The sequence below is a fragment of the Podarcis muralis genome, chromosome 4 (assembly GCF_964188315.1).
Source record: "Podarcis muralis chromosome 4, rPodMur119.hap1.1, whole genome shotgun sequence".
In the NCBI taxonomy this organism is placed as follows: Eukaryota; Metazoa; Chordata; class Lepidosauria; order Squamata; family Lacertidae; genus Podarcis; species Podarcis muralis.
In genome coordinates, this window is record NC_135658.1 from 57,481,836 (window position 1) to 57,508,652 (window position 26,817).

Below are 26,817 nucleotides of genomic sequence, written 5' to 3' on the forward strand. Positions count from 1 at the left end.
CAGGAGGCAGGATGGTTGTATTTATTGGTTAACAACAGATCAGGAGCTCAGCACCCAAGCACCAAGAAGACCATAGGGTAGAGAGGTTTAAAGTCATGTGCAAAGCTATCCTCGATGCCTGTTGTTGCAGTACCAGTTCTGATTTGAACAAGGCTAATAAATTTGCAGAACTGTGTTGGAGAATTAAGGAAAATGCTCCCCCCCTTTTTTTTTCTTGGAGGAACAAGAGTGGAAATTTGAACCTTCGTTTCCAAGGATAACATATTATAGTATGCTGACCCATTTACTGCTTGCCCAGTACCTCCTGCCAGTCACAATGGGACACTGTGTCCTTGAATGCTCTTTGGCTATTTCCCTCCCTCTCAGAGTTTATTCAAAAGTGTTCTTGGCACCGCTTCTGTTCATCTTTGAACTTTTGTACCATCAGATGCCAAAATGCAATTACGTTTATAAAAGGGGTCAGAGAAAGCAGGTGGGTGAACTCCCTAACCAAAGCTAATGTGGGGAATTAATATAGCCAGATGGTAGATTTCATGCCTCAGGTGGCTTGAGGAACACCCTTTTGTTCTTTCACTTGTGGAATGTGATTGGTTTTCCTCTAATTCTATATTTGGAAAACCCCAGTTGCTTTCACAAAATAATAACAGGACTATTAATGTTGATTTATTTCCTTTCGAAAATGCATTTATTGGGTCAGAAATTACTAGATTAATCTTGTTTTAGTGCTCTCACTCATTCCTCTACAAAACCTGCCACAACAATTTCAGTTTTAATGAGATTATTGTGCTGGAGATGCTGTGGAGTCAATCATTCCCTCTGTTTCCAGTGTTCAGGCTGTAACTGCCATTGCTTTATTTATTATTTGCATATTCCATTTTTAAACTGCCCTTCATCAGTTAAGATCCCAGGGCAGTTTACAGTATATGGAATTAAAACAGTAACATTTAATCTAACAAAACACTATAATACATACCAAACATGAATTCAAAATTAACAATAAACCAATCATCAATAGACAATATAAATATAACTGACTTGAAACACGTCAGTTTTCCCCAAAGGCCTGGATGTAAATATGTGCCATTAGATGGGGAACCTTTGTCTTGTAGGTCAGATATGACCTATGACCTGATTCCATCTACCCCACAGGGCTTTCTGAACACTGCAGCCTGCTATGGGTCTTTGGGTGAGTAGAGGTGGACTAGTAGTGTGGACACCATCAGAAAGTGAAGGCAGCACTCTTCCTCCACTCATCACCAGGAATGATTGGGTTGCCAATCACCCACAGTCTATATTACATTCTATACCTAGTGTGAACATCCTCTGGCCATGAAGGATCCCCTCAGGGGAGAGGTCTTGAGCAAATGACCTTTGTAGCCACAGCCTAAAGGTAGCTCTGCAGACCTCAATATGTGTAGTACCAGCTGGGTGTTCATGGGTATCCATTCCTCAAGCTGTCAATTTACCTGCCACCACCTGCTGCACAATTCTCCAAACCTGAGATAATTCCCCACACAGACATTACAGCAAAGGTTAGCGCAATCTAAATGAGAAAAAGGTACAGACCAGTTCCAGAGGGATACACCACCAGGTGTAGTCTTACTTAACCCATCCAACCTGTAACTTTATTTGGTCTGTTTCTTTGCTCAGGTTATGATCACTGGAAGGGGCAGGTGTTAAATTCAGATGAACTTCATGAACTATATGAAGGACTGAAACTGAACAATGTAAATCATTACGATTATGTACTTACAGGTAAGCTTCTTAATTTTTGCGAGAGTGTTATCGTGGCGACTAAAGAACCTGAAATACGTATGCTGAGGGTAAAATGATTCCATAGCTGTTGTTAAGGCAAACGGGGTCCTAGGTGGCCTTCTCTCAATCTCTTAAACGTGGTTAAGAGATAACTCAGTGTTATGTCTGCATTACCTCTCTAGGAGAAGCATTTTTAAAAGGCAACCTCAGCAGGAAGCTTGTAATATAAAGCTTTGCATCCAGCAAAATACCCTCGCTCACATTTCTGCAGATTATTATTAATAACATAGTTTCACCTCAATGCATACAGTGCATATGTTTTAAATTTCATTTTCTGTATTCCTTACTGCAGTGAATAGGCTTGTTATAAACTTGCTAGATGAAATTGATTGCCATATTGATTTATATAACTTCCTCAAGAAGGGAGGTGGTTTCAAAGCCGGGGATAACGGGGAAATTTAATGATACAGGTCCAGAATTATCGCCCATAAAGGCTACTCTGCCATGAAGGGTATTGCACAACTGACAGTTTATTTCCCCCTGCTCTGGTTTCCATGGAGTTCTTGGAGGTAAAGGAGATATTTAATAACAAAGTGAATGAGATTGCACTGATGTGGCAATGAATTTTCAGCATAAACAGATTCCATTTGTTTTGAAGACCTTTTTAATTTTCCCCCTGAGGAAAATCTTAATGTGCAAAATGACAGAATAGCTTCACAGAATTGCTTTCTTTTACCAACCACAGCTGGCCAGCTAAACTATTTTTCTACCTGCACTATTGCTTATTTTTATTTTATTTCTTATCCTGCTTCTTTCTGGGCTCAGGGTTGCTTTTTTTAAAGTATAGTTTGAAATAATTGAGGTAATTTCGAGACTGGAAAGTCTATATCATTTAAAGTTGATTTTTAAGGTATTACTCTGTGTCCATATTCAGAGCTTTTCAGGAAAGCGTAAGTTGTGAGGAACTATATTTTCAGGGAGTTGTGTGTAAGTGGGAAAAAGAAGCTTTGATGAAAGAGAGTATGGCACCAGTGAAACAAATCACATTTCAGACATTCATTGGCTAATATATTGTGCTTGCTGGGTATAGAGGTTAAAACTCTAATTTTAATCTTTATTTTTGCTCATTGTCTTGGCCCTGTTTACTGTTTGGGAAGAGAGAACAATAAAAATTTTCTGAAAATATTGGCCCAGGACGCGGCACCCTACACAGACACATTCCAATGAACCCAATTTGGATTGCTAGTCTAATATCTAAGAGCGATACAATTTATTTATTTATTTATCTATTTAGATCGACAAATATATAAACTATTTAATCATAGAATCTCTAAGCAGCATGCATAAAGCAGCTGTAAACAATATACAAATAAAATAATCAAAATTTAAATGCAGTTATCTGCAACTTTGTTTACATGTTCAGGCAAGCTTGCGAAATATTTTTTTTTAGCAGCTTCTACTGCATGTGGCGACTTTGGTCTCTACTTTCAGTATCACACATTGTGACTAAAGAACTAAAGTCACTGTTATAAGGGATATGGCGTTGCTGCTGTTTTTGTCCTCTTTGCTTTATAACGCCTATTAAAACAGCGGCATGTGATGTTATCACACGGGCCTTCTCCTTGCCACCATCTCACATAATTGGCTGGTAGGGGATGAGAATGGGGGATTTCAGAGTGTGGTGACATCATACTGCATTTTTTTTTTTTTTTTTTTTTGGTACTATATGTTGTTTGAAAACATACAGAGCAGCAGCTGCTCCTTGTCCCTCACAATACATTTTGTCTCAGGTCTCCCTAGTGTCTCTTGTTATGTCTTGTTTAGACCTAAGACTAAGGTCACTGCCACACCATACATTTGCACCACTTTAACAGGCATAGCTCCCCGCAAAGAATTCCGGGAGCTCTGGTATGTTAAGGGCTATGACCTCACAGAGCTACCATTCCCAGCACCCTCAACAAACTACAATTTTCAGGATTCTCCATGAAGTGGTGTAAGAGTGCTTTAAATGTATGGCATGGATATAACTTAGGCCATATTTCCAAACTCTCTAAGGAATGATGACTAGACATGTAAATTATTCACTAAAGTAATCTTGCTAAACTAATGAATAACTTGAGTAAAATGTATAAGGGTCACTCCTATATAGGCAGGGCAAAGTTTGTTCTGAATTTCATCTGAATTACCCACTAGAACTCAACAGTGTTGAAGAGCAGAGGTGGGGGCCGGGGAGTTCTTGCTTCATTTGGTTTTGCAGAATAGCATACCATCTATTCTGTTCACGGCCATCTTATACAGTAAATTTATGTATTCATTCAGGGTTTCTGAGGTGCCATTCACTTTGCCTCACAACAAGCCCCTTATGGGTGGGTGCTTGATTTGAGTGGCTGCAGCTTGCAGATGGGAGAACTTAGCCAAAACTAACAAAATATATTTCAGTAGGAAAAATGTAAGGTTCTGGCTGGAATGTGTGCAGAGGAGGATGACCGAGATAATAAAAGGTCTGGAAGCTAAGCCATATAAGGGACAGTTGAGGGAGTTGGACATGTTTAGCCTGGAGCAGAGTAGACTGAGAGGAGATATGATAGCCATCTTCAAATATCTGAAGGGCTGTCACATGGAAGATGGAGGAAGCTTGTTTTCTGCTTCTCCAGAGGGTAGAACTCAAACCAATGGATTCATATTACAAGAAAGGAGATTTCAACTAAGCATTAGGAGGAACTTTCTGGCAGTAAAAGCTGTTCAACTGTGGAACAGACTATCGTGAAAGGTGGTGGACTCTCTTTCCTTGGAGGTTTTGAGCAAAGCTTGAATGGTCATCTGTCAGGGATTTTTTTAGCTTTGATTCCTGCATTGCAGGGGATTGGACTAGATGATCCTTCGGGTCCATTCCAACTCTACATTTCTGTGATTACTCCCTTCAGCTCACTCTGGTTTATGGAGGGGTTGTGGGGGAGAAATTGGGAGGGTTCCGTTTGACGTGTGTGTGTGTGTGTTTGCAAGAGTAGGGGCTCTACCCTTGATAAAGAATACATTTATAACATTTACCATCCTCTGCACTTGAACTGGCAAAGCTGAAAAACTAAATGAAGTTCAAAATGTGACCTGTGGCACTTCAATTTGTGATGACTGAGTCACACATGGAAGAAAGTAAAAACCGCTACAGCCAATCTGCATCCTGGACAGAAAATTTGGTTGTCTTTCCTCAAGGGAAGAGAATGATTTTGTTAGCAGAAAAACTGCTTGGAAGCTTATAGTGGTTTCTGTGTTTGTGTTTTGCTTTGATCTCTTAGACATATGAAAAAAGATTGGCTTAAGAGTCCTTCCGCATGTCCAGGCAGATAAACTCTAATATAGCAAACTCACCCCAATTTATAGAAGTGACAACTATAGGCCAATTCATAGAGATGCTGCCACTGAACAGAAATTGGGTGTGGAAAATACTTTCCCAACATAATCTTAATTTCCCCTCTTATCCCTTCAAAGGCTACACAAGAGACAAATCATTCCTTGCAATGGTGGTTGATATTGTTCAAGAGCTAAAACAACAGAACTCCAATTTGGTATATGGTAAGTTTCTAATATACAAATTATTCACTTTACATTATGTAGTTAGGGAGATCTCACAGACGGAAGATATTGGTGGCCCTCCTGAACATAACTCTAAAGGCTCAGGGAAAGCAAAAATTGGTTATGGCATTGATAGTATATAAAAAATAGATCATGATATTTATTGTGAGTAAATTAGTTTTGATGTCACCAGCTGGGACACCAGAGAAATCTCTTAGCAGCGCTGTAGTGACAATAAAAGGGCATTAGCAAGTTCACAGCTCATGGGTGTTTTGTCTGGCAACAAGAGACTGATCTCCTCTGATGTTATAGTGGAACTTGCTGCCTTGACTTAGCTGCTCTCATTTCAAAGAGGCAACTGAGTGCTGGAGCATTCGCTAGAGAGAATTCAGATTCAAAGGTCACTGAATAACTTTTGTTACATTAGCTGTTTAAGTCTTGCCTGATATCCTGGAGCTATGAGACAAGACTTTGTTTGCTGGAATCAATATAGGTTAACATCGCTTTCAAACTGTTCTAAGAGGGCCTATTCAAGTTGCTGCTGCCTGACCATTTGGTCCCTCTATGTATGAGTGACAGATTCACAGCCTATAATCCTTCTATCCTTTTATGGATCCTGTACAGTGTGTGTGTGTGTGTGTGTGTGTGTGTGTGTGTGTGTGTGTGTGTGTGTTTTAGCAAAGATCAAAACAGTTTATTGTAACTACCATGGAGGTTTTCAATGAGCCTGGCATGGTTATGATCTCTTGGCTCTTCATACTTAAATGTGTTCTTATACGGTGGCATTATTGCATCTGCATTAACAATTTTAACTTTCTCTTTCAGTATGCGATCCTGTGATGGGTGACAAGTGGAGTGGGGAAGGCTATATGGTTGGTAATCATCTCACTCTTGGCCCATCTTAATGAATAACGTTATACCAAAAGAAACCCTATTTCTTCAGGACATAGATACAGACTGGACCAGTATAATAGGGAACGAAACCTCTGTCTGCATGTGTGGAATGTGTGGTGTGCTGGCTGCTTGAAGTGCAACTGCATGGTGGCTACTCTGTATGGAAAGCCATTTACGGAAAGCAGCTTGTCTAAAAAAAAATAATAGGTGATTCTGCGCCCCCCTCCCCCACGCCACAGCAGCCTTTCTTTCTGCTGCAGCAGAATAGCAGAATTTGCTGGAACTGTGTGTAGAATTTTGTTACTATTGACCAGGCATAGGCAAACTCGGCCCTCCAGATGTTTTGGGACTACAACTCCCATCATCCCTGACCATTGGTCCTGTTAGCTAGGGGTGATGGGAGTTGTAGTCCCTAAACATTTGGAGGGCTGAGTTTGCCTATGCCTGCTATTGACACTCATGTGCAAATGTTGACAATCACACACACATATACACACACATTGGGGCATTCACAGTATTCCTCTGGGGATTGTCGGTATTTTTATGTAGATGCCAGCATGTAGCAAATTTTGAGCACTCCCTCATATGAAATCTTCAAGTGCAGTAATAGTTGTGAATCTCTTCCTACCAGTGTGCTTATCAATTTCTGGATTGAGCTGAGAAAATAACTGCTCATTCATGGATTTGTTTTTGGAGGATTTGAACTTTGTTAGAATAAACTGTGAATAATGAAGAATCTGCTTAAGCTTTCCAAAGTCAATATCATTTTTCTTATTCTTTACAGTATGTTCCAAAGGATCTTCTTCCAGTTTATAAGGACAAGGTTGTGCCTGTAGCAGATATAATAACACCTAATCAGTTTGAGGCTGAGTAAGTATTGTTTTTCTCATATATTTTTAAAGATGTAGAAATAAATTGTTTTCATTATTTTCCTGATTAAAATGAAAAGTTGCATTTTGTAATTAATTAAAATTAATATTAAATGCATTCTTGACATTTCTTGCCATATATAAAATCACATGCTCACAAATCTAAATTTTGGTAAGTTTGCTAAATTAGTTTGGCTGGGATTGTTTAAACAACATGGAGTACATATGCTGTTTGAGTCTATTATTTTACAGGGTCTGTTAGCTGAGAGGATTAGAAGATGCCAAGGGTTGATGAGCAACATAGATTAACTTCTTATTTTTGTTAGTGTGAAGGCAAACTTATACATTTATCACACTGAATAACACCTTAATAAGACAACATTCAGAGCCTTTTGATTAGAAGGCCTTTGCCAAAGATAGTAAGAAGACTTTTAGAAATATAAATTTATAACTTTTGTTATAAATTTGAATTATTAATTATGCCTTCTTGCCTTGAACTCTCCTTCGAGTACCCCTGTGTCAGAAAAAGCAGCTAAAATACCTGAAATAAATTAAATGAAATATGTTATGATAACAGTGCAAAAGGGAACTCTATGCAAACTTTTCTCTATCTGTTGAACCAAGGCAGCCCATAAATTCACAGAACTGTATAAAACATGACACAGAAATAGATTAAAGAATGAGAAATAGGTTAAAGAATGAGCCTCAGCTGGTGAAGAAAGAGGCCAGAATTATACTTCGGGTTTTATAGTAGCTCAGAAGGTTGTTAGAACCTTTCTTAAAAGTTCCCTACTTGCTAGACTCTTGAGCTTCCGTAATACTATGTCAGAGACAGAGGATACAACATAGGGGCTTGTTATACCATCTCTCTTGTTCTTGAGGACCAGTTTGATGGAAAACTGTTTGAATCTTTGTGCAATGTGGCGTTTATTAGTTTTATCTCATTTAAAGTTGGAGGATGATATTCCGCAGTAAAGTGCACTATAGATTTTATTGCTAAAATCTTAATTAGCAAAAGATACTTATTTTAAAAGGACACTGGACTGTTATTTCCTGCTTTGTAGGTTACTTACCGGGAGGAAGATACACACTGAAAAAGAGGCTATAGAGGTAGGTGTTCTTGAACTCTTAGATTTCTAACTGCCCCAGTGAAAACTTTTTAACGCCTCCATGTAATCGCTTGTGGGTCGAATATGGTGCTGTTGGTAGACTTGTAGAAATCACACAGAGATGTCAAGTGTATGGAGTGGTGCCTCCATGTGACAGTTGTTGTAGCATTTACCACTGCTGTGTGATTGTGACTGCTCAAAAAAGGGTTGTTGTGACTGCTTGTAGACATTCGTACACTTAGTGCAGTCGGTCTGCTTCCATGCATTTACCACAGGTTAGTAGCACGTAAGAACTTTAAAAACAGAAGTGGGCAACTTTTTTGTACAGTGGTGCCCCGCAAGACGAATGCCTCGCAAGACGAAAAACTCACTAGACAAAAGGGTTTTCCGTTTTTTGAGTCATTCCGCAAGATGAATTTCCCTATGGGCTTGCAAGTTCTTGCGAGTTTGTTTCCTTTTTCTTAAAGCCGCTAAGCCGTTAATAGCCGCTAAGCCGTTAATAGCCGCTAAGCCGCTAATAGCCGTGCTTCGCAAGACGAAAAAACCGCAAGACGAAGAGACTCGCGGAACGGATTAATTTCGTCAGGCACCACTGTATTTGGGGGTAATTTGTGGGGTGGCTGCATGACAAGTGTAGGTGGGACCGGAGCCAAACGTGGGCAAGACCACCTCTTTTCTCTGCCCCCATTCACAAACCATGTTAAGCAAAGCCATGGCTTAGTGCAAGAAAGCAAATTTGTGCACTCCTGGAGAGCAGATTGGAGCTGCTTTGCTCCTTCCTGGTCATGATGATGATGATGCACTTTGCTGAGCTAAGCTGTGGTTTGGCTTAGCATGTTGTCTGAATCCAGGCTCGTAGTTTAGCTCTCTCCAAACAAACCACATGTGGGTAACCGAAATTTGGCCTATGGCTTGCAACTTGTGGTTTGTCCAGGAGAAATAAGCCACAAGCCCAAGTTCAGATGACACACTAAGCCAGACTATGGTTTAGCTCAGCAAAAGTCAGCTGCAAAATGACCGAGAAAGAACTATGCCCAAGAATTAACCTATGCCCAAGAATTAACCTCATCACTTGCAGATGGTTTTTGAAACTGGGCCCAAGGGTTGCAGGTTGCCCACAACTGTTTTAAAGTATCAACTGGGACTCAGCCATACTTAAAGCCACAGTGTTTAGGATTAACTATGTCGTTGTAAAAATGTTAATGATTCAGTGCTTTATTCTGCACATAGAGCAACTTTTTTTTGGTTTTGAAAAAAATCACGGAGAAATGAACTCAACACTGGAGAAAACAACACTTGCAATTCAAAACTGACTTTCAGCATTGCTTTACTTTGCAGTACTGCCCCCTGGTGCTTACATGCTGGTGCTGTGACAACAATAGTAGGAAATGAGTATAAGCATATTCCACTTTACCTAGGGCTGCCATACGTCCGTAATTTCCTGGACATATCTGGGATTTGCCCATTGAAAATGGTGTCCGGACTGAATTTTCGTAAATTGTCTGGGTTTCCACTTTTTGAAATATGGCAATCCTGACTTTACCATAAGGTTGATTAAGACACTTCCCTAAGAAGATCTTTTAGTGCAGTTATGTCTTTGTTCAAGTCTCCTGATTCCACATCTTAACTCCTGGCACTACTTTACTTCCAAAACAAATTCATGGCAACCCACAAAGACCCCCTTTAATTTAACCATCAGCCACAAGAAAAATAATAAGCTGAACAGCTTCTATTGTCAGCAAACCAGGGTCTCATGCGGCATTCAATAAGTGGTATGAAAGGAGCCCTGAGTTCTTGCTCTTGGTAGTTCCCCCCTATTGTTAATAAGAGAAGATAGTTTTGTCAGTGTACTATGGATGTATGGCAAGCTGTTCCTTTAGGCTTTGATTCATGATGACAGAAGAAAGAGGCAGGCTGGCATCCAGGCCAGGCAGATTCAGTTAACGGGCACAGAAAACTGTGATGCTAAACTAAAGTGGCAATTGTGGAGTATCTCTGCACATTTAAAAAGTGTGCTGTATAAAAAGATAAATCGGAATAATTGTGTTTTGAGATAGAACTATTGTTAGAGTGTAGTAACTGTTACTGCTGTGATAATTATGTGTTAGATCAAGGGTTGCTAAATGGTGGTCTGCAATAAACACACAAGACGTAACCGGCTGTACTTTTGAATAAATAAGGTATACTATTCATTGTATCAAATGTAGATTTCAACAGAAGTAGCTCATAAAGTTCAACGGAAAAAGCAGAAGACCCAGTGGATCAGTTCATTCTGTAATCAGTTCATGCATTCAGGACGGCAAAACAAGCCTAATATTCCAGAAATTCTTGTCTTAGACTCTGTGACAGGATTCTGTGGAACTGTAACAACCTTTTATGTGGATTGTTGAACTTCAAGAACAGACAGGTGGAACAGACACTTATACAGTGGTACCTCGGGTTAAGTACTTAATTCGTTCCGGAGGAACCTGAAACTGTTCTTAACCTGAAGCACCACTTTAGCTAATGGTGCCACCGCGCCGCCGGAGCACGATTTCTGTTCTCATCCTGAAGCAAAGTTCTTAACCCGAAGTACTATTTCTGGGTTAGCAGAGTCTGTAACCTGAAGCGTATTTAACCTGAAGCGTATGTAACCTGAGGTACCACTGTACACATGGACCCTATGCATGAACTGATTACAGAATGTACTGATCCACTGGGTCTTCTGCTTTTTCCATTGAACTTTATGAGCTACTTCTGTTGAAATCTACATTTGATACAATGAATAGTATACCTTATTTATTCAAAAGTACTGCCGGTTATGTCTTGTGTGTTTATTGAATATGTTTCACGTAACCATAGGTTTGTTGTTGTTTTGCAAACTGGTCTGCAGCATATGTGTGGATTTGTGGTTGAAGAAGGCAGGTGGTACATCCCACACAGTAAATATTCATATTGATTTTTAATTGTATTTTTATTGATGCTTTTATTTCTTGTATTGTATTGCAATTTGAAGTTTATGGAATTCACATAACATGCAATATATAAGAAATAAAAGAAGCAATAGAGATGTAATCAAAAAATCATGTAGCACAGCACATTACAACTGCTACAAGAAGCAGAAAAAACAACAACCCATGAGTGATCCTCCAAAACCCTTGGCAATTTTCCAGTGGTCTGTGGAGGGGGAAAATGTTTGGGAGCAACTGTGCTAATAGTTACGGTCACGAATGTGTTTTCATGACACAGTTCTGCACTGATATAGCTATGGAAGTCCTATAGATATAATTTACCACTTGATTGTAGTCTTAAATTTCTGGTAAACACACCCTGTCTTTAAATGGGATAATTGGGTACTGAAGCGTAGATATTCCAGCAATCTACTGAATGCTATTGATTCCTGTAAGTAAAGTCCTCTGATGTTAAGTTTCGCTAATTAGGTTCTGTCTAGACAAATATCCTGATGCCAAGAATAAACAGGCCCCTGATCTTTGCAGTTTTTCTCCCAGCAAAGCCAATTGAATGTCAGCCCACAGATTACACTTTTCCCTGCGTCAGAAAGCATCTCCCGACTATTACGGCTATTTTTATCCTTATTCTCCTTTTTTTTTTAATGCTTCTGGAGTCACCAGGGAATACCCCTCCTGTCTTTCATTGCTAATTATAATGCTTTGTTTGCCATTTTCAGTCTCATTAATGGAAGCAAGCCCAAGTTAAGTAGTCTCTGGACTGCCTGACAAGTTAATAAGATGCTAACTTTAGGTCTATAGATTTTCTAGTCACATTCCAAAATCTTTACTGAAGAATTTTCTATCGGTCTGTCTGCTTGCTCAGTCCCATTCTGAAAGGGAAAAAATATCTCTTTAAACATAATAAAGTTTCAGCCAGGCATAAAACAATGTGGTTACAATGCCATCTCATTAGAACACAATCCCATCTCAATTATACTGCAACACTCAAGTTAACACAGGTGTTTTTTTTATTATTATTATCTGAACGCTTGTTTTGGAACAAAGAGCTGGCTGAATCAGGCATTAGAAATATTCTCATAAAGTGAGCCCCAGCTACCCTCAGGGGCACACTGGCATGCAATACATCATGTACAACCTTGGCCTTTGTTTCCACAACCGCAAAGTTATGAGCTGAGAACCACCTATGCAGTAAATCAAAGCCAAGTTTAGACTAGTTTAATTACAGTGGCTTCCCCAAAATAACCCTGGGAATTCTAGTTTTGTGAAGGTTCTGATAAATATTTTGTTTAGTCCCATCTTAGCACAGTAAATATGGCTCTGGGAGGCAGGAGAGCACACCTGATACATGCAGTATACCTACATGTAGTCACTGTGCAACAGCCCTGTGTCTCTTGGCACAAACAGGATACCAAGCCCATGCCTTTTTGTTTTCCATGCAGATATCCTACTTTGTTATCCTAGAGAAAGAAGACTGCTTTCCTTTCTTTTTTGTTAGAAACAAAAATGGACTGTGTGAAGAAGAGTTATTTCCAAGGCAGCAATCTTATACCAACTTAACTGGGAATAAGACTTATTGAAAGCAAGGGGACTTGCTTCTAAGCCAGGGGTAGTCAACCTTTTTATACCTACCGCCCACTATTGCATCTTTCTTGATGGTAAAATTTCTTTACTGCTCTCCAGTTCTCGATGGAAGGAGGATTCAGCTTGTGCTGTAGAACCCCCTACCACCCACCTAGAATCCTGAAATGCCCACTAGTGGGCAGCAGGGACCAGGTTGACAGCCCCTGTTCTAAGCAGACATGTATAGAATTGCACTGTAAGAGCCCAAATTGTCAAAAGTAGCGTTACTGGAGCAACTTGGCCTTTCGTGAGGTGGAGGGTATTAAAAATAGTGGCTCTCACTAATACAAACTTTTTAAATGTTAAATATAACATACTTGTAAGTTTGTATTTTACATTAGTGCCTGCCTTTTAGAGAAATGCTGGGACTTTTAACTATTTGTCATTATTCTTCAATGAGAATTAACTGTTTAATATTTTGGTCCATGGAAAGGTAATGGATATGCTCCACAATATGGGACCCGAGACTGTTGTAATCACCAGCTCAGACCTCCAGGCACCTTCAGGAGATGATTACCTGATAGCATTAGGAAGCCACAGGAAAAGTAAGTTGATTTATTTGTTTAAGTGAGAAAGCCCTGCTTTGTCATATGCATACACATTAAAAATACACTCCACAATAAAGGAGAACATTTATTGAAAATTAAGTTTCATATATAAATACAGATACATGTAAAAATAAATCAAAGTTACCTTTCTTTTGAGATATTACTAATACATTTTGCAGGCACTTGTTATTGTTGTGGTTATCGGCATCCATCCATCTCTAGAGACAATGGAGTGTGCTGCCAGGGTTGAAGTCAGCTCACTGCATTAACAGCACTGAAGTGAGCTCCCCGGGGTGCAAGCCTGGGCAGTGTGTAAGGAGTACATGGGCTGCTCGGATGACAAGACCCCGCTCTTGCCTAGCTGGTGTGGTCCAAAGGAAAGGACCACAATTGGCCTTGTCTGCTCAATTTGCAAGAGCCTTCCTTCACATGTAGGGGAAGTCACTTGTAGACACTTGTATTTGGCGCATGGTTGCTATGTTGCCCACCTATGAGTTAACCTCAAATTCCTGTTTGATTACATTAAACTGGGAAGAATATAAATATGAGCCTTCCTTGACAGCTTCACAAGATGGGACCACAGTGACACAGAGGATCCGAATGGAGTCTCCTAAAGTAGATGCTGTCTTCGTTGGTACGGGAGACCTGTTTGCTGCCATGCTCTTGGCTTGGACCCACAAGCATCCAGACAATCTAAAAGTATGGACAGACACTTTCCCCAGTTTTCCTTCCTGCCTCAATGACAGAAAAAATATTCTCATTTCTTTACTTTAAATTCTTAGTATGTAAATTTGTAAATGAAGACGACAGTATAAGGAAACGAGGCCATATAAAGCAATAGAGGATGAATGCCCTTGTTCAGATGTATCAGTAAACCATAAGTTAGTGGTATGAGAATGAGCAAGTGATAGTGTTGGCTTCATGCACTTCCAGTGTCAAATTATACACCTATCTACTGCATCAGTGCTGGTTATGCTGCTGGGTGCTAGTTCCTAGGTGGAGTAAGGGCTATGGAAACCTGCAAGATCAGCTTGAACAGAGGCTATGAAGTGTCAAAATAAAACAAAAAGGTGCATACAAGTTAAAATACTCTCCACGTTGAAGGTTTTTGGGCAGTAGGGTTGGAAAATACTGGTGCTTGACACTTTGGAAGGTTGCTACAAGTCAGAATAGGCAATACTGAGGTGGGAGTGGTTGTAGATGAACTGAGAGGTTGATTTGGTATAAGGCAACAGCATCATATGTTTGCACATACCATGAGCAACTATAGCTTTCTGAGGTATTGTCTCAAAATTTCTGAAAAAGCAAGAGAATACCATGTTAAAATATTTTATGTATTAAATGCTGACGCCCAGAATATCTGTATTGTGTTATATACCACTCTGTCTTCAAGCTTTCATTTCGGGGAATAATAGAATATAACGTGCCAAAGGCTTTGTTTAGAAATAAAGCCTGCTACTTACAACTCGGTTTCTCCTACATATTCCTAGTGAAATTGCATTTAAATTTGATGTTTCTCCCCATGGGCACATATTTCAAATAAAACAGCTCCAACAAATTGTCTTCAGTTTCAGTAAAGCAGTAGTGCTACTGGCCTGAGTCAATAAAGTGCCAATGAAACTGAAATATGTTCCTTCTAATTGCAGGTGGCATGTGAAAAGACAGTGTCAGCCATGCAGCATGTTTTGCAGAGAACCATAACGTGTGCAAAAGGTAACCTATTTACACCATGCTTCTGAATTCATTCATTTACCATTACTGGAAAATACATATTAGGGAGGGGGCATAGCGAAGTAGTACAGCCCATATACAATTCAGTTGAGTTTGGTATGAACATGATTTTAAATTGACCATCTATTACTCCTTTAATTTCATGCAGTGGCTCAATGCTTACAAATTAAGGGGCAAATAAGGAGCAGTACTTACAAATTCCACTCTGTAAATCTCCCAGGTGAGAGCTGGGAGGGTCCACCCCCTTTTGTGTGAGATAAGGGTTAAAATCTACCCATGACAGACAGCTCTGTATTTTATTCTCTCTCTCTCTCTCTCTCTCTCTCTCTCTCTCTCTCCTCTTCTATTTTCTCTTTTTGTTTTTGTTTTTTGTTTTTCTTTCTCGTTTTCTTTCTTTTTTGTTTTCCTTTTCCCTTTCTTCTTTATTTTTATTTAGATTAGTTTGGTGGTGTTTATTGCATTGTACGTTGTAAAGTTTCAATTAAAAATTATATATAAAAACAAATTCCACTCTGTAAAACAATGCTACGCAGGTCATGCACATCAATTAATATTTTGAATTGTGCTCTATTATAACCAGCTTTAATGCAATTTGTGTTGAATGTAATTGTGTATGACCAAAAGGAAGGGCCTTATTTACACTTCGGGGTTGGGATAACTATTCTGAGGGCGGGCGGGCATGAAAGATGCTAATAAAATTATGCGTGGTTTAGAGCAGCTGTGGCCAACATAATACCGTCTAGATAGTTTGACTACAACTCCAATCACCCCAAGCCAGCATCACCAAGAGTCAAGGATCATGGGGGGTTGTACGTCTGGAAGGCACCACATTGGCTTAGAGACGGCAAATAGAAACCCTGTATTTTTCCCTCAGGGAGTCATCCAGTGAAATAGTGATGGCCACCAACTCAGATGACTTTAAGCGAGGGTTAGACAAATTCATGGGGGATAAAGCTATCAGTGGCTACTACCCGTTATGGTTGTGTTCTACCTCCATTGTTGAAGGCAGCATGCGTCTAAATGCCAGTTGCTGGGAGGCCCAGCAGAGTGTGCTGTTTGTCAGGTCCTGCTTGTGAGCTTCTGGGGAGCCACTTGGAGATTCTAGACTAGATGTGCCAGTGGCCTGATCCAGCAGCTCTCCTGGTGCTCCTGGTCCACGACTCCTAGAATCCTTGACCCTTATCCATTGTGACTGGGGCTGTTGGGAGTTGAAGGCTATCAGCATCTGAAGGGCCACAGGTTCTCCATCCTCAAGATAACAAAAAATTAAGGAGTGTGCTGCCCAAGGTGGCTTGGACGGCTTTTAATACCAGCTCAGTTGTACTTTGTGTTCAGAGGCCGTATTCTGCTGGGAAAGAAAGAGTGGGGGCATGTTGTTTTATTGCTTGTGGGCTTCCCAAAGGCATCTGGCTGGTCAATGAGGAGAATAAAGGGCTGCATGAGATGGCCCTTTGGTCTGATCTTGCAGTGCTCTTGTTGCATCCTGAATTGCAGTAGAGCTGAGATTCAAGCATATTGATTTGGGGGTGGGCGGGAAGGAGTGAAGGGCTGGGAGGGACAAGTTTTTCTTCTGGGCTGCTTTTGTTAAAATTAAACACCTGTGGCATTTCAGTCTCTTTGTTGCTTTTGTTTTTAAGCCCAAGCTGGAGAAGGAAACAAACCCAATTCAGCCCAGCTGGAACTGCGGATGGTCCAAAGCAAAAAGGACATAGAAAACCCAGAGATAATAATAAAAGCTACTGTGTTATAAAGGTTGTACATCTCCTAACAACGCACAATGTATTGATGTCCTCATTTTCTTTCCTGTAAATTGTAATGTTTGCCTTAGATCTGTGACAGAAACCTGACTTCCATGAAATAGTGCCCAGCATAGATGAGATCCACTACCAAGCACATGTGCTGGCCTTGCTCGAATTAAGAAGAATGAAAAAAGCTAGGTGTATATTGCAACTCCCTCCCAGGTATGAAGATGGCTGTCAGATCAATTCAGTCTTGTTGGGAGCCCTGGGTTTGGGAGCACAAGGTTTCTTGCCTTGCCAAAGACTTTCAGAATGCATTTGTTAGTGGAATGATTGTCTGGAGTGTATAAACTGTGGGAAAGCATCTTGTGCCAATTGAGCAGGTTACCTCTCCCCTTAAATGCAGTGGTTTGGCAGCCTGCTTCAATGTTCAGTACCTCAAAAAGTAGAGAGAGATTCAGGCCAAGTGTGGAGAGGGGTCTGCAGATGGTTAGCTTTTAGGTTCTCTGTCTGTACAGCCCTTGGAAGTATAAGAATGTGTTGTTGAGAACAGCTCCCATGTCTGGTCTGTGAAAAATTGCAAGATTTCACTATCCAGAGGTGCTAACCCTTTAATATTAAGCAACCAAAAGTTGTCAGGTTTTTTTGTTTTGTTTTGTTTTGTTTCCCCCTTCTTTCTCTCCACAAAAAACACAGATGAGTAAAAGACAATGGTGGTTCTACCTCTGATAGAATACACTTGACACAGTTTTATCAAAAGACTCACAAGATGCAAGTTTCCTTAATAAGTACTTCTTATGAAACCTGAATATCCCATTTCATCTTGTAATGGCTAGGAGGGGAGTGAAAGTCTTTGTTGTTTGTTGAGACCAATTCACTGTTTTTGACCACTGGTTAGCGTGCTCCTGCTTCTGGGATGGATGATTAAAAAAAGACTGTATAATCAATAGGTTTCTCCAGACATACACATCCACCAAAGGCACTACACACCAACCACTGCTCTTGTACAACCTCCATGCCTTTCAATGACACTTAGGCAGGAATCTCATGCAAGCCTGATAGAAATGAATATAGGTTGCACCGTAGACGTTTGGGAGGCATTTTACCCATATTATTTATCAATGCAAGGCCCAAACCTTCAGGAATTTTACAGGAGTTATTGTTAAATTTCAACTTGAAAAAATAAATGACGGTCTGGATGCTCCAGTGAGCATGTCTGAATACCTTGGGAATCAACACAGAGTGCTAGGTTCTGTTACATGCAATAATCTCTTAAAGTTATTAAAACAATTTCAGTTCCTCTTAGTTGTTGATAATTTAATAGTGCCAGGACTAAGCATATTAATTCAACTTAGAATTTTAAACCTGTTTTCCTGTTTCTCTTCTCTCTGTCTCTCTGTTCCCTGCCCCCAGAAGAATTATGGATAAATTGACATTTGTACTCTTTGTTTTATTTCTTGTTATTTTCTTGAGATAAAACAGGGTATTGAAGCAATCCATGGCACTTTGTAAAACACTTGTTGCAGTGTTACTTCCTCTTTCCTTGCAAATGACCAGGGTACTTTTCGCCTAATTTTTATTAGAACATCCTTTTCTCTGGATCTCTCTGGAAAACAGGATTTCTGCAGAAGTGCTGCCATTAACAGGAGTGCTGCTTGAGTCTTAAAGCTCCATTGTGCAAACTGTTGTTTGCTGTTGTTAAAAATCAGCTTTTAATTACTTTATTGCAATGTTTTAAATTTCTTAGATGCCTTCTACTAAAAATGGTCTTGAGGTGATCTACAATATAACATACAAACAATATAGAAATATACAAGAACTAAAAACAGGGGTAACAGCAACCAACAAATTATTCAATACAATTCAAAAAGCAACACCAGCCTTGCCCCCACTACCATAACGCCCCCCAAAGAAACATGTTCATAATTGTCACTAAGCAAACCAATTTAAATGTCTAGCTGTACATAAGAATGTTACATTAACAGTCATATGCCTGGTGCCAAAACAATATTTATGTTGGTTCAAGGTAGGCCTTGATGGGGACAAAATTCTAAAAATGAGGGGCTGCAATTGAAACATTTCAGCTTTTTCATTCATTTAAAATACCCATTTGTCTAATCATTGTGGTTGTAAGCTTGTTGATAACTTATTTCCACTGTGGTCCCCAGTGTCACACAAGTTCCCCACCCTTCCCTGTATCAGGGATAGGACAATGTATGGCCTGCCAAGGTTTTTCTCAATAAAAGCTTTTCCCACCAGCCTCAGATGAGCACGACAGCAACATGGGGCATAATCACAGGAAGGTGGTGAAACTCATCAGACCAGCTACAGTATGAGTGGGGAACCTTTGGCTCTCCAGACGTTACTGAACTGCATCTCCCATCAACCCTAGCAGGTATGACCAAAAGTCAGGAACAATGGGAGTTGTAGTTCAGCAACATCTCAGAGGCCAAACCTTACGCACACATGAGCTGAAGTTTACAAAAGCTTTACATTGTATACACATTGCCTGCAGACTTCAAAGTATTAGGAATTGCTATTTTTCAGAACTTATATTGACCCAGCATTCCCTACAAATTCCAGCCACAGCCTTCCATCATTGATTCATAGCACCCTAAGTATCCCTAAGAGATCTTTTGGAACTACTGCATCGCATCCTTGGAGTGCTTTCCTAATATATTTTTTCCTGGTCTCTACTAGTTTCTGAAGCTGTGTTTGCTTCTCTTACCACAAAACGGTTATATAGGAAGCTTTGGAATGGCACCATACATTCATTCATTCATTCATTCACTCACTCACTCACTCACTCACTCACTCATTTAGTTATTCATCAACTGAGGGTGCTTCATATATTATACAGAAGTGAGATGAGAAAGAGCATGAGTGGCTCATCTCACCTTGGAAGAGTACCCATTTCAGAAAGCATGAAAAGGCAAAACACAAGAGTTTCCTATACTGTCTTCCCATTACTTCTGTGCAACATCCAAATATGCCCTGAATGGACTGGCTGCCATGGGAAATAATACCTGGGTTTCTATAGCAGAACCAACAATGGCAATGTGGCTTATGTATGTCTATGCCTTACATCAAGCTGAGGTTTTGCTTTTTCACAGTGTTTACAGTTAGTTTCAGGGCTCAGTCCCCAACACTTTTCCTTACTTTTAGCAAATCTGAAGGGAAATTCCATGTAACTAATTACTGGATTTTACTGTTACTCCTTTTAGTCACCATTGTTGGGAAATTGCCTTTTATAAATTAAAAAAGGGTAGTTTTAATTGCATGAGATTCTTGCCCTTGCTCATGCTGACAGAGCCAAAGTAGGCTCTTAGGTTAACAGCTGCAAACCAGTAATCATTTTCCTATTCTCATACAACAATATACACTGCCCTGTATTGATAACGACATTCAACACAATTTTCAGGTTGGAGGGATATAGTTGTTGAGCAAAACGTAGCTGTGTGGAGAGACAACTTCTAAAGCACAAATACATTTTAACTATTAACCCCATCTGATCACAGAACACTCAAAGGATTAAAGTTTCTTTTTGAGTACAACATTCCATGTTAACATCTCCAGCAGCTTAAGGAAGCTTGCCATGATCAGTCCTGGCCTTCTGTGCTTGGTGGGTTTGTTACTGGTAAAATATCAATAAATTTATAGCAATAAAATATTCATACACTTTTTTCATACAATACATAAAGAATATTGAAAACTACCCATTGCTATATAGATCTGCTGTAAGTTGAGCCTTCCTGGTATGTGAGTTAATTAAGATCCTACAAAATCCACATAATACTGTCTTTGTCCCTCTTCAATGTATTGGGGCTATTAGACATTCATTAAAATTGCAGCACTTGATTTCCATAGATAAATGAGGATAAGTAGTTTCATTAGGTATGCTTTTTTAAAAATACTACTATTGTTGAGGTGAATTTTGATTTAATGTGGGATTTTCATATATGAAACTTTCCCAAATACTTTCCCCATAGAACACTGGACAAGCCAATATGAACTGTGATTTTAGCCAGGAATCCAGAGAAAGGGAAACTCTTTATCCCTCCCAATTTTCAACTTAATTTCTAGCATACGGAGGACAAAATGCACATCAAAAAAGCACAAGTAAAAATATTAATTTTTAGTGAGATTTTTAGAGAAAATATTATTCATATTAGGTCTTGATTCTACCCAGATTAATTTACAGCACTCCCTTATTTTAAGTAAGTCTTATGCTGCTAACATGTTAGAACCTGATTCCAGTATTCTAAGGCTTATCAGGAGAATCACTGGGAAAAAAAGCATTTTTAAAAATCCCAATAGGCTATTGCAGGCTATTTTTAATTGCTGCAGTTTTTAGAGACATTTCTCTTTAATATGGTCTGGGCAGCATTTATTTCTTGTCCTGTCATCATTTCCCAGCCCTTGAAAAAATGTAAGCAATACTCCGCATAAACCTAGCAAAAACCATGTCAGATCAGTTTTCTTATAGTTTTCTTTTCGTTTAGCTGTAACAGACACCCAAGGTTTCCAATGATTTTTTTTGGAATTAGATGCAGATGGAACAGCTATTAAATATTCTACTTCACCCTTTTATACTTTGGAACATTTATTTAAAGGAGTGAGCATCTCATAAGGGTCAAGACCTATTTACAGATCCGCCCATAGGGAGCCTTACCCTCCAGAAAGAACTGCAGTGCGTGAACCTATCAGCTGGCGCCCTTACTGATGCCACCTGAGCCTTTCCCTTAATAGGGTGCCAGCCAATACAATCCCTGCAGATGTGAGACCCCGTCCTCTGCACCAGTGTATCAGCTTCTGCAGCGGATAAGTTATGGAGAGAGAAAGAAGAAAAGCTGATAAAGTCAGATCAGATCCCTTTGGCCATTGTCTTTCACTAGAGCAATGAGATAGATCTGGAGAGAGGCCAAGTCTTTCTATAGCCATAGGTCCGAGGTGGCCAACGTGGTACCCTTCAGATGTTGAACCGCAATTCCCATTACCCTGATCATTGGCCATGCTGGCTGGAGTGGATGGGAGCAAAAGTGCTAAACATCTGGAGAGCTCCAAGCTCACCACCCCTGCCTAGTGAAACTCGAATGAAGCTAATTCTCTCCACCATGACCACTTAAGCTGCTTTTTTTGAAAGGATCTGGAATTCTTCCGTCCACCAACTCCCATATATAGGGTAGACCGGGACTAGCTCGCCCAGAGAATCAGGCTGAAAGTAAAGATGAGCTTAAAGCAAATCAGTGTGTGTCTCTAATAGTCCCAGAGGTACGGGTTAAGTAAATACTGCAGCTGTTTTTATGATTGTCTTCAACTGGAAAGCTGGTGTTGCTATCTACTGTTGCTAATTTGTGTTTAATTCCACTTTTTGTAATGATTTCTCAATGTACCCGTGCAGCTATTTTTCTTATTGTGGTTTCAGTTCTTTGTGAAGCATAGGGGCTAACAAGACCTTATGTGCAAGTATATGTGATCGAGCTCTGAAGCTTCCTGTTTTTCAAAAAAAGACAAATGGCTTTGTGAGGCAATGGTTTTGAGCGTAAAAATGATGGGCAGGGGAAGGGGTTAAGCACTCCCTCCACTACTTCACTTAAAGCCTCCCTCTTCCAAATCTGTTCTTTAAAATGTACAGCATCAGGAATCTGTTACATGCATTTGCACATAACCTTTAATCAGTCCCTCAGCAGGACCAAAACTCATGTAAAATGAAGTATCTCACAAGCTTAAATCTAGCTTTTATGTACCCATAATACTTTGACCTCCTTGCACCTAACGACATTTAGAAAAGTAAATAGAAACTGTCATTTGTGAAATCTTACTTTTAAATGTGCTTTTAAGGAGCATATGTATTAAAATTTGCTATGTTTTAGATGTTTATTTGCCAAATTGCATTCAATATGCAAGAGATCTGTGATCAGCGCAATATTTAAAAAAAGAATTAAGAGGACCAAGATTTCTAGCTAAAGATACTGCCTTGTTAAGAGTAACCTTATACGTATCTTGATTGGATGGTGTTAATTCATTGTCTGTCTGGTACTGTTGCAGTGATTGTACTAGTCTCAATTTACAATATGTGGCAAGAAAGATTGTAATAAAGCTATATATGTTTAATAACACTGTGCATAACTATTGTTAGATTCTGTTTTGGATATGTTTAGCCACTTCATAATTAATCAGAACATGACTAGTTTGATAGTGTTGCTGAATCAGGTGGCCTTTTCTTAAGGTTCCATCCCATATTTTAAAATGTGAACCATTGTTGGTTCAGGGGCAGGGCCCACAGACAGTATATCCAAGGGGGAAGCAAGGTCAAGCCACTGGAAGCACGGAATGAGAGGGTCCATGCAGATGGCCAAGCTACCCTTTAATGAGCACTTTTGCTTCAACGCAGTGTGGTCATCTGTATCATGCAGTCAGGTGATGAGGAGGATCTTAATGCACATCTACAGGTAAAATGTCTGGTAGACTACGCAGTGAAATGATCACCAATATGCATGCCAGAAAGAAACGCTGAGAGGTCTTACTGAAAAACTAGATGTTAACTCTTACTATCAAATGTGAGATGGGACTTAATTGTTAGCCATACCCTTTAGGTAACAGGATTTGACTCTTCCTCTGCTCGTGAGAGTTAGAGTTACTAATTTGTTGACTGAAAAAAAGATGTCAGGTCCCTTCATCCCAACAGGAGTCCAGGGCTCATAGCTTTTCATGCCTGGATAGGTGACTACTCTGAGCTTGATACTACATCAAATGCCTTTGTTTTGTCTTCTGTGCCAGAATAGTTGGTGAGGAAGTGTATTGATGGTGCTGGACTTAAAGGATTGGGTTGTGTAAATGGATTATTTATTCCATCTTCAGGCTGCTTGTAGAAATATCTCTGCTTGGGAGAGCTAGGACCCTCCAGTGAAGAGAGAGTATTAGAGCCAGCAACAACCACCAGTTCAGAGAATCCTGACAGCCGCCCCATTTTCTCAGTAGTCCCCCTGCCCTTTGGGTCTTGGACCTTAAATATGGTAGGGAATGCATATTCTACTGGCTGTGTACATGGATATATATTTTCCCTCTCCAAAGAGACCCTAATTACATACTTTATCCCCTGATCCAGTCTCTCTTTGAACCATACAGTTCTTCATAAGGCAGCCTGACTTTGAATGTTGAAGAAGCACATTGCTGAACTAGGTTCTGCACTGCCCCAATAAACAGATTGTGCAGCTGATAGAGCAGTTGTATGGCATGAGCAGCAGAATTCCAGCCTAATTGGAGCGCTGATGAAGTTCCTCTCTTAAGGATTCTACTTATGCAAGTGCATTTGTGCCTTGGTAACTTCTCAGACATTTAGGAGGCAAAATTAAGCGATCTTGTGAAAACGTAAGAACAGGGTCTTCAAAAATCATGCCTATTGAGGAACTGGTAAAATGCAGAACAGAAGAAAAAAATTGTTCACTTGTTTCCTTTGAATTAAAAAGAATCTGCCCAGAAGGGTAGAAAATGTTGGCTTTTTAGTCATCCCACTCCTTCCATGCAGTTTTCCAAAATTCCACTTCCAGAGCCATACAAAACAGCTGCTCTCCATGCAACTGAAATATAGTATTCCAAGCTTGCTGGTCTCGGGCATGTACGTTTCTGAGCAAGGATGCATTCTTGAACTGGATACTTCTGTTAAAAACAATAGTTTGGTTGCAGAAAAATATAATAAAGGAAGCACACTGAAAGCATTTCTAACCTTAAACAGACTGTGCCATATAATAATAAGTGGAAATGACATGCATTATTTACATACTGCCTTTTCATTGCATTGCTACTTAGAATAATAATTGTGTCTAGGAGAATGTGGCATGTGTACTCTGTATCTGTATGTATTGAAGTTCTAGCTACAGCGGGGTAGAAGTAGAATATGAGGGCTGGCAGTGCAGGCCTTCAGAAAGGGAAATAAAAAATATATATATTTTTATAGACTGTAATATGATTTCAAGTCTCAGCTGCGCCACATCAGCCTCTTCCAGGAATGTAAATCTGCAAGATTGGCTAGAAGAGGGTGGCTGTAGAAACAAGAAAGGTAGCTCAGTCAATCCCAACAGCCCAAGATGGATTTAATTAATATATAAAGATGCCTTTGAAATATATTTTTAGCTCTAAAATATTAAATGGATAAATATTTACAAGCAAACTTTATATGTATTTGACATTTGTGTAGTGCTTTGTATTGAAGAAACTGATCTGTTATATGTTTATACCTCTTATTGTTCTTGAGTTGTAGGGACAAAGAGTAGATAACTTGTTTATATGCCAGAAAAATAATAATGATAATATGTGATGTGTAACTGTGTCTAATGTTAGTGGCCACAATCCCAATGAAAATGTTGTTTGTATACTTTCTGGTTTGCCACATGTGACTTTTATCCATTTTGTAGTAACGTTTACATGCTAAAATATGTAGGAAGATGATAATAAAGTCAATGAACTACCTAAGTGAAGGCCAAGAATTAATTCCTGTTGAGCTAAGAATTATGATTTATGGATTTATTAGTCAAAAAAGGTATATCATCCCAGAGCCTGTGTATCACTCTAAAGTAAGGAATTGGGAGGTGCATTCTCTGCAGTGTTCTGTCAGTTTGTTCAGATTTATGAAGATTGGCAGGGTGGGACATGGAACGTTCGATATCACCCCTTGGCAATAATTCAGACACTTGATGAGAATAATAGAGAAATGGCACAACTGAAGCTAAACTTAAAAAGTTTGCCAGCCTTGTAAACTAAGGAGTCAAGCCAATCAGCATTTGAACTAAATAAGATGGTGGGAACTGCTCCACTGTTTCTTGGATGGAAGTGTTCAGTTTGTAGTTGGGGAAAAGAGCGTGTGGCTAAATGGCTATTACAAAAAAAATAAATCATAGTGGTTTCCCTGGCCACCAAAGGCATCCCTAGCCCAGCATCCTGTTCTCACAATGGCCAAGCAGATGCCTGTGGAATCCCTTCAAAACCTGGAAAACCTGATTGCAAAAATCCCTGCAAAACCTGATTGCAACTGCACTGTCTCCATTTGGGATTCTCAGCAACTGGTATTCAGTCATGCTATGTCGCCCACTTCATATAATTAAACAAAGGCGTGACTGTTGTTGTGTTTCTTTGTAGCTATACGTAGGTTATTACTGTGGAGCAGCTCTGCATTTTTTTTAAAAAAATAAAGCAGCGTTCCAACTTCCAGTGCATATTTTATTTATTTAAATGTTTATTAATCACATTTTGATAAGAAATCTAACAAGGGGGTATACAACACAGAAACAATTCTACAATCACATTCGTAAAAACATCAACAGTATGTCAATAAACTGGTTGCTAATAATTCTAAAGGCCTTTCTGAATTAAAGGAATGACTCTTCCAGACCTCCCTTGGCGAGGATTCCACAGGGCAGGGCTTGCTACAGTAAAAGCCCCGTGTCTGGTGAAGGCTGATGGAAGCACAGGGGCTCCATCAGAAGATCACAGGCAGAGCCCAAGGAGTAAGGTGCTTTGGGTCCAAGTTGTTTAGGGATCTGTGAATTAAAGCAAGAACACTGCCTATTTTACTGGGCTAGTTTAAACCAGTGCAGTTCTCTCAGCAAAGGAGTCACATGTTGCCAGTAACTTGCTTCTGTGAGCAGTCTGGCCACTACGCTAGTTGCATCTTCCAGGCCAGATACAAGGGCAGCGCCACTTGAGGATGGACTGGAATGGTTGCAGCTGACGTACCGGCTGAACCTGGTAAAAGGTAGTCCAAGCCACAGAAGTCACTATGTAGAGCCTCTAATGACAAAGAACTTGGATCTTTGATGGAATGAGGCAATTTTGTTTCCCCCCAAACCTTTAAAAAGATGGCAATATAAGACAGCTTTGAGTTAATGCACAAGATCAGTCCATACAATAGGACTGAAATGATTCATCAGCCTTTACATCTCTGCCTTCTTGCTGCTCGAGAAACGTGTGACTTTGCCAAATGGAGGATCTCTCTCTCATATGAGATCGGGTGAGTTATGAACTATCTAACTATA

The 26,817-nt window shown here is 39.8% G+C and overlaps 1 protein-coding gene across 2 annotated transcripts in view; it reads left to right on the forward strand.

Moving 5' to 3' along the window:
- PDXK (pyridoxal kinase) overlaps positions 1 to 25,258 on the forward strand; it is a 49,437-nt gene extending 24,179 nt beyond the window's left edge. The window contains exons 1-10 of one of the 2 annotated variants that reach the window (XM_028727315.2): positions 1,102 to 1,186; positions 1,651 to 1,755; positions 5,242 to 5,325; positions 6,151 to 6,197; positions 7,004 to 7,089; positions 8,153 to 8,198; positions 13,202 to 13,313; positions 13,879 to 14,015; positions 14,963 to 15,029; positions 16,685 to 25,258. In XM_028727315.2, the coding sequence (XP_028583148.1) occupies positions 1,117 to 1,186; positions 1,651 to 1,755; positions 5,242 to 5,325; positions 6,151 to 6,197; positions 7,004 to 7,089; positions 8,153 to 8,198; positions 13,202 to 13,313; positions 13,879 to 14,015; positions 14,963 to 15,029; positions 16,685 to 16,797 (867 nt within the window). In that variant the 5' untranslated portion in view covers positions 1,102 to 1,116 and the 3' untranslated portion in view covers positions 16,798 to 25,258. Of the gene's footprint in view, positions 1 to 1,101; positions 1,187 to 1,650; positions 1,756 to 5,241; positions 5,326 to 6,150; positions 6,198 to 7,003; positions 7,090 to 8,152; positions 8,199 to 13,201; positions 13,314 to 13,878; positions 14,016 to 14,962; positions 15,030 to 16,684 lie in introns of those variants that run through there. The other variant, XM_028727314.2, reaches the window with a different exon arrangement.
- Positions 25,259 to 26,817: the final 1,559 nt, after the last annotated feature.